The sequence below is a fragment of the Juglans regia genome, chromosome 13 (assembly GCF_001411555.2).
Source record: "Juglans regia cultivar Chandler chromosome 13, Walnut 2.0, whole genome shotgun sequence".
Taxonomy (NCBI): Eukaryota; Viridiplantae; Streptophyta; class Magnoliopsida; order Fagales; family Juglandaceae; genus Juglans; species Juglans regia.
Window position 1 is genome coordinate 4,556,446 of NC_049913.1, and position 8,368 is coordinate 4,564,813.

Below are 8,368 nucleotides of genomic sequence, written 5' to 3' on the forward strand. Positions count from 1 at the left end.
TTATAATATCATTAAAAAATACTTACTTAATCATTAAGTAAAAAAATATATATTAAAAAAATAATTTCACATTGAGCGGGATCAAAAACGGGACCGGAAGTGGTGAGAATAGTATTATTCTTTACATAATGATCTATCGTTACTGTGTGCAGCTTTTACAGGCATGCATGGGGCTTAGGTCATAAAACACCACGGAAGCAACCCTACAGAGTTAGCAAACGTGGTTACCCCACGATTAGAGACTATATTTTTTTGTTTTTTTCTCTACTTTGTGAGGTATAGTAGCTAGTGCTTATTAAATTCCCACAAGATTCAATGAACAAGCCAATTCCCTTCGTTTTCAAGAAAGTTTCAAAAACAATAGATTGAATCCAAGGAACAAATTAATCAAAGATACCTTATTTTAAATACTTTCGAAAAGGACACACGCTATCCTTATCGATCGCCCCCCCATGAAAGCATCTTTCACGTGATGACAAAGCTCATGTTCATGCATGGCCTTTGTGTGTGGTGGTGAGTCGGTGACCTCCTCATGAGGGTATCCTTTCATGTACATATATCATCTTTTTTTTTTTTAAATAAATTTGTTTACTTGGGGCAATTTTCTGAGGCTGTTATTGTCATTTCAGGGTTTGGTGTCCCTGTCTACTTTTGGGAGTTGTTGAGTGGCATTATTATTGCTCCTGCTCGTTCCTAGAAAGAATTCCACTTTATAGGGCACCTTTTTCTCTCCCAAAACCTGCAGGGCTACATCATCATTCTCCCTATTCTTTTCATTATCTTTAGTTTTACCCATCCAAAAGTTTCAACTCTCAGGGAGAGAGAGAGAGAGAGAGATAATTCATGTGTTGAGGGTAAAATTCTCGAAAAGCATTCTCAATGGTCTGCATTAATTATAAGTACTGAGTTTTTTCTTCGAAGCTGTATATATAATCATCAGCCACTTTTGGTCAGTATCTCATGTAATGAAATTCCAATATTTTAGTCTAATTAATGTGACTGACTACTGTATGCTATAGCAGTATGAGTATGGCTCTGGCTACATTAATATTGGTGCCGGGAATATCCGTTTTAGTTCTCAGATTTTCGATTGCATATATAGGAAATGTGTGCTGTGTTTAATCATGAGTAGGCTGCATTTCCGCCCTTTTCTTGCTTCATGCGCATCAACTACAGTATAATGATAAGTATTTCCTCCCTCCCTTCCTTCTTAGGGTTAGGTTAGCTTGGCTTTAGAGAGAGACAGAGAGACAAAGATGCAAAATAGGCCAAAACAATGAAAACAAAACACTTTTTGCTTTGAAAAATGTGCTCCATGCATTGAACGCAACATCCCATCATTAAATTATTTAAATAATCCGTATTCATGAGTACAGTTGTCATATTATTATTTTCACTTCGATTTAACAACGATTTATTAAACACCCATTAATTAAACATCATCTGTGTTACTGTCTGTGATCGAATGATGTTTTCATTTTTTCCAAAAATCTTGAATCTTTCAAAAGACTGAAAGAGACCCTTTCAGGAAGCTTTTATTATACATTCATGACCTCTTCCAGCCAGTTATCCTATCAACTAAATGAATATTGCAGAATTTTTATTTGTTCTGTGGACTCGATGTTAAATAATACAATGATGAAGAGCATTTTTCTTCTAAATCTCTCATATCAGATTTGACTCTGAAGGTTGAAACGATGCTCCTCTTCTTTTTAAAAAAAGTATAAATATAATCAGTAAAAATAAATAAAGCAATTCCTTCATATACAAAAAGCTGGGAAGCCCACAAAAGAAAAAAAGCTGTTGGTGTTGGTGGGGATGGTGAAAAAAAAACGTGGGATGCAGCGTGGGGGTCGCGTGGCATGACATACTATAAAGTAAATGGGGCGGGGAATCGGTTCGCCGCATCCGAACGGCGGTGCTCTCAACCATTCGAATATTGGTGGATCCCACCTCCCATAAGATTCTCTCTTTGACATTTCTCTCTCTCTCTCTCTTCCCAATATCTGACCATGTCTCCTCCACGGCTCATCCCACCTGTTCTTTGGATTGTTTTCCACCACTTTCCTTTTCCTTTTCATTTTCCATAGTACATTTCCAAGTCCTGCACGAAACAAGAACGAAAGAAAAAAAAAAAGGTTGTGCTGTGCCCTTTTTCTGTTTTGTGAAAATTTCACTGTTCTAATCTCTAACGCCAATGCAAATTGCAATCATTCCTTATTTTACAAGAAAATGTACAACTACTTATAACCTTCAACCCTCCTCTTGAGTTGCATTGTTGCTATTGGCTTTTTAGCTCTTAAAATCCACTTTCCTTTTGGTTCTGATCACATGCTTGATGTTGATTTTTTTGGGTTGTCCCCTCAGTTTGGTGACACATCCATTCTTGGGAAAAAAGAGTTAAGACTCTTATCTAAGATCCGTGAAATTGCAAATTCCTCGTCGTTCGTGACATCGACTGGTTTAAAGTACTCTAATGATCTAAGAACAGCTAACCTTGCCTTATGGCTGGTTTTCAGGGACTGGAAATCTCCTATATCTAATGCCCAACATTCCTTATCATAACCCAAAACTAAGACACAGCTCATGAGTCATGCCATGCCATATGAAGCCCTCAGTTCAGCTCTCAGTTCAAATAACAAGAAGGATCGGAACTTCCAAAGAAATTAATATTTAGAATGCTGCAGGGTCAATGCAACAGATCATCAGTGTCTCATGCTCTTGCTAGTAGAGAGAGGATTGATTGTAACACAAACTGACAAAGTTTTTAGTGGGTCAGTTAATAATACCAAAATGCTACTTTAATATCAGATAAAGAGCTAGGAATCTAATGGGATGAATCATGAAATCTTGGTAAAGTATATACCGTAGTGAATTTGTAAGGTATTTTGAGTAGTAGTAGTAGTAGTAGTGTGTGCAGGCACGCCGGCAACATATCAGAGAAACAGATTCTCTTTGTGAAGGATCAAACGGGACATGAAGGTTTTCTTGACCCTGTTGTCCCTAAAAAGATGACAGGTCATTTTTGAATTGCTTTCCATGAGTGGCAACGTCTTATCTTTCCACTTTCTAATGGTCCCTATAAAATTCTTAAAAAGATTCTCTCTCCCCAACACCACCGAGCAACAAGATTTCGAAAAGAAAGTGCATGTATGTTACGAGGAACATTAGCAGTAAGATTACCCTAAGTCAGTAGTTCCCCCCCATCTGCACTTTTTTGAAATGAAGGAAATACAAATTCATAACCGGGTTTGCATAAATATAATAACTTTTGGGCAAAAATGCCTTTTGAGCTCGCATTAGAAAGAACTCAATATTCTGCACGTCTTGATGAAATTGGAGGTTAGAAGCTTTGAGAAGGTGAAGCCAATGAAGAAGTCCACTCCAGAAAGTCCCTTTAGCTTATCATCTCATATAATTCTCCGCTTGTCAGATGTGTCCTTCAGAAAATGCATCTTTATCATAATCCCACTTCATTATTTGCATCAAATATTGCCAATCATTGAATCTTGTATTAGGCTTTCACATGTGCAGTGTGAGAAAACAGATTTGCAATTTTTTTTTTTTAATATTATAAGCCCAATGAACAGATCCCGAGGTAAACTGCAGCCGACAGTCATGTAGCCCAGAAAAGGATCAATGGGCTGAGAATCATGTAGCCCAGAATAGGGTCAAGGCCGGCGCTGGCCACCCAACTCTCATGCATTATCCCATCCCTTTTTTTGATAAAAAAATGTATCATTTTCGTCCCATCTCGTTCAACGCAGCCCGCTATTCATATCGGGAATCGCGGTTCTCTGGAATGGTTCCCTCCTATGGTAGTCAGGCCTCCGCATTCGGCTGCCGTGATGCATTCCAACATTAGAGCATGAAGATGGCAGAATATGAAAAAGCTCTTTTCACTAGCTTAATTATATAAATAAGTTGCTCGATCTCTATTTGAATACGAACATCTATGCAAAATCCCCAGGATATGATATCCTGAATTGTTGGGGAGGCCTCCAAACTTCATGAAGCAGTCTTTCCGGTGCTCATTCTGCATCATTTGCAGTCCATAAAAGGAGGCGGTCCATAAAAGTCATGAAGCATCATCACTACAATTAGAGGCCATTTCATCAGTTTCTGACACATCATCATAATTCATGTCCTCAGTTTCTCCCGAAATGTTTTCCGAGGTTGCAACACCTGCTTTCAGAAAATCTTTCATGTCATCTAAAACATAAGGTTCGATTAGTTTCCAAAACCACGAGGAATTGCTTCCCAGAAAACCTATCCAAAATACTCTTCCCTTCCTCTTCACCCTGCACTCCAAGGACTTTGCCTTCAATGCTTTTACAACCTTGTCAACACCCTCAGGATTTCCTTTCAGCTTCAATAAAATATCCCCTGAAGAAGTTCTATAGCCCCCATACATATACCAGTATGCAAGAGCACATGGCGATAGCCACCTATGAATTAACTTTGGGATCATGGGCCTTCCTTTTGGCCAAAACTGGTCCGCATAGAAACCAAAATAAGAATGGGAGATTGTACAAAATCTACATGGTATGTCAACGGCATCTTCGCTTGGCTTACATGATGGATGTAACCACTCATAATATTGCTCATGTATATGTCTCTTCAAAACAAAATGAGAGCTGGAATTTTCATTGAATTCAAACCGAAGCATGTGGTTCTTCCTCTCTTCATCTGATTCAATCTGCAACCCACCCAAGAGCAGACCCACCAAAATCTCTCGTTGTTCTTTGCTTAGCTTCAGACTTACTGGTTTCTTAACCTGTTTCCTACTCAAACTCAGAACATAATCAAGCTTCTCCATTAAAGGGGAATCAATACCGTATCTCTTCTGGCACATCAGATCATATATCTTCTCTGCCTTTACATACTCTCCTGAAGACAGATATCCACCTAAAATAGTGTTGCAGGATCGAGAGTTAACACCAATTGCCTGGTTACTCCGCATTACATTAAAGATCTCCTCAGCCTTGTCAAGATTGCCAACTTTCACCAAAGAATCCAGGTATATACTGTAAACGGTGCGATTGGGTTGACATTTCTCAAGGCACTGGGAGAAGACTAGCTCTAATTTATCATGTAGGCTCAAGTTGAAGTACATATTCATCACATCAATATAAGATGGTGTAAGTGGCTTCAAATTACTCTTTATGAATTCCACCATAAGGGACTCTGCAAGTTCTACTTCTTGAGCCTTACATAAAACCTCTATGATTTCATGATATGCTGCAACACTGGATGAACCCAATTGTTCCTGCATCTCTCTGAATATCGTCAGGGATTTTTTGGGTTCTCCAACCTTGGCATAGACTTCCATTTTATACACAAAAGCCAGAGGTGGGATGCCACAGTCGATACAGAGGAGTTTGAGCCAAGTTCGTTCTGCTTCGCCCACATCTCCCTCTTTTGAGCAAACACGCAACATGGACAAAAGCACTTCTTTTCCCTCTTCAAGTCCCGCATTTTGCATTTCCTTCAGTAATGACGTTATTCTCTCTCTATCAACGGTGTCCTGATAGCTATGTAACCAAATAAGGCCACCATAGATATCCTTGTGTATCTCCAGTCCACTTGTCACCAAATTGTGAAAAATAAACTCAGCTTGTTTGAGATAATTCTTTGAGGAGGCTCCTGGTTTGCCTACAAGAGCTTTGAAGAGGGAATTATGCAAGCTAAGTCGGGGCTGGTAACCTCCAAGCTGAATCATACGATTGTAAATGCTACATGCTTCCTCCAAGCAACCTTCAATTGGTGAACTAAGATAGGCAACAATCAGTATATGGAATGTAGATTCACTAGGCACACGTCCCTGATTGATTATATCTTCAAATATCTCTCGACATTTTGAGAACTTCCGCTCCTTACCCATGTAATCAGCTAGCTTGGTAGCCAGAGCAAAATCAAATCGATACCAATGTTGTTGCATCATCCATTTGTACACCTGGGGAAGAAAAAAGTTATAAGACGCGGCTCAAACAATCCAAGCCAAATCCAAGTTGCATGAATAAATAATAAAACAACCAAATTATTATGAGACATGAGCTATAAGAATGGCGGGGGAGGGGAAAAATCAGGAAGATACCACAAATTTCTGGGACTGGTGCAATTTAGATGGTGGACTGGTTCAGAAATCTATTTTTTTTAAGTACTAAAAAAACGTTTGCCACAGCTCTAATTGGACTGGTTCATCAGTTGCATGCCTAACCTATCTGAGTGATTTCATTTGTTATTGAGTTTGGATTATAAAAAGGAAAATGTAGAGAGTGATAAACGAAGGGGATGGAAAAGGAGGAAAATACAAAAGTGAGTAGAAAACTTGTACATAATTGTAGTATAACAACATTTCAATTACTTCCTAAACTATTTGTGTTGCCACAACGTGAGATAACAAATAGGTCATCTTCTTTCTCTTTGATGCTATGCGGGTAATTTCACTGTCATGAACATGAAAATAATTCCTATGCAACAAAAAGACGGGCGATTTTAAGTACACAAGAATCAGACATCTTAGCATCCAGCATTCAAGACCCCTGAACATAAATTCATCAAATTGACAATGAGCCACAATCACACCCTGAATATTTTTTAAATAGGTCACTATATAAAATAGAAATCCACCAATTACCACAATGAAGTATTGACACTAATCAGCAATGGATTGAACCCTAAATGCACGGAATATGGTAAAATCCCTCGGTACGGGGACGGAAAGTTGTGAAATTCACCTTAAACCCGGCCTCGTTCTCGCGAATCCGCATACAATGCACTGCGACATAAGTGGCGTCCTCTTGCCTCATCCACTTCCGCTGTGCATTAAGTACCCGAACAAGCGTCCCGCCCTTATGCGCGGGGAGTTCCTTACATAGCCATGCCAGCCTCGACCGCCTCCACTGTTCCGGCAGCTCAGCCAGCTCCTTCACGTCCAGAGTCGGCACCGCGGCGTGCTTCAAATCCAGATTCCCAACATTTTTATCGAAATCAAAAGCCGCCTCACTCTCATTATTGTCACTGAAATCCCAATTCTCCTGTGTTTCGGACAGTGGAGCCTCGCACGCCAACTGTTCGACGGAAGTTCTATTAGAAACCGCGCAGAGAGTACGAAACTTCAGGGGTTTTGGGGACAAATAGAAAGGTAGGGTGAATATAGAGCAAAGGAATCGGTGGTGTGGGCGGTGGTGGGAGAGTGGGAAAGAGAGGGAGCGGAGAAGGGAGAGGGAGGAGCGCATGGGGATTGAACGGATTACGCTTTTGGGGTAAGGTTTCGAGGAGCAAAGGCTAGGTACGAACGTACACGTAGAGGCGAGGGTAAGAGTGGAGGATGGCGGGAGGTCTTGAGCTCTGCTCAGAAGCATCTCTTTGCTCTCTCAAGTCTTATCTGCTTTGAGGTTGGACTTTGAGGCTTCGAGCTTCGAAAGGCTTTGCAGGTTAATCTCTTCGAGACGGTTTGGGCACCCACTTTGGGCACTGACCGCTGGGGCCCGTGGGTATCATTAGGCCCAGGTTGATTCAAAACCTTATTGACTTTTAAAGTGATAAAAAAAAAAAAAAAAAGTGGTAAGAGTTAAATTTTAAAAATTATCTTTCATATTAAATTATATTATATAAATAGTGTGTGATATAAATATTTTTAAATATAATTATTAAAAAAATAACAAAGAATAAAGTTATTCGTGACTTTGCAAGTATAACATCCATTTAAGCATAATTATTGCTAACGTAATAATGATTTAATTTATATATTAATTATCAATAAAAATATAATTTATTTTTAAATAAATAAAAATTATTCAATCTATTATCATTGAGCTGTCGGTATAAGCCAATACTGTTGTGCCAAGTGTCAGAGTTTAAACTCTTTATAAAAAAAGTGTGCAGGTTTTGTACGATAAAATGGGTCGGTGCCCTATACATGAGGCAATCGAGCAATGCGACATAATTTTTTCAACTTTCATATATTATATTTTAAAAAATTTTTAATATATTTTTAAAATCTTTTTTGAGTTTATTTTTTTAAAATTAATTCAATTCTTCTATTTATTATTTATATATAAAATATTTGATAAAAAAAATAAAAAAAATATAATATATAGAGATTGTGTGAATAATAATTAGTTATATAGATTTTTTCGTTTGGCATAGGGAGCTCAATCGCACAATTTTTAAAGTTTGTTTGGATATTAGATGAAATTTAAAATTGAGTTGAATTCAGTTAAGGGTGCTATCCGCATGGTACGTGCGGGGCGCCCCCGCCCCGCACCATGCGGGTGTTGGGGGTTTTTCCCCCGCCCCTTGCCCCGGTGCCAGGGGGTGGGGGAAAAACCCCCATATGCCACACCCCCCGCCTAGGCACTAT

The 8,368-nt window shown here is 39.0% G+C and overlaps 1 protein-coding gene across 1 annotated transcript; it reads right to left on the bottom strand.

Annotated features, from left to right (window-relative positions):
* Positions 1-3,030: 3,030 nt before the first annotated feature.
* On the bottom strand, positions 3,031-7,415 carry LOC108982762 (pentatricopeptide repeat-containing protein At2g15820, chloroplastic). Its single transcript, XM_018954222.2, has 2 exons — positions 6,741-7,415; positions 3,031-5,956 (listed from the first exon to the last, which is right to left on the bottom strand). The coding sequence occupies exons 1-2, from the start codon at positions 7,365-7,367 to the stop codon at positions 4,079-4,081; spliced, it is 2,505 nt and encodes an 834-aa protein (XP_018809767.2). The 5' UTR covers positions 7,368-7,415; the 3' UTR covers positions 3,031-4,078.
* Positions 7,416-8,368: the final 953 nt, after the last annotated feature.

Bases quoted from the DNA above. Each gene is read 5' to 3' on its own strand.
- LOC108982762 (XM_018954222.2), bottom strand. From the start codon at position 7,367: ATGCTTCTGAGCAGAGCTCAAGACCTCCCGCCATCCTCCACTCTTACC. The intron at 5,957-6,740 runs GTGAATTTCACA...TTTCTTCCCCAG, and splicing joins AGAACGAGGCCGGGTTTAAG to GTGTACAAATGGATGATGCA.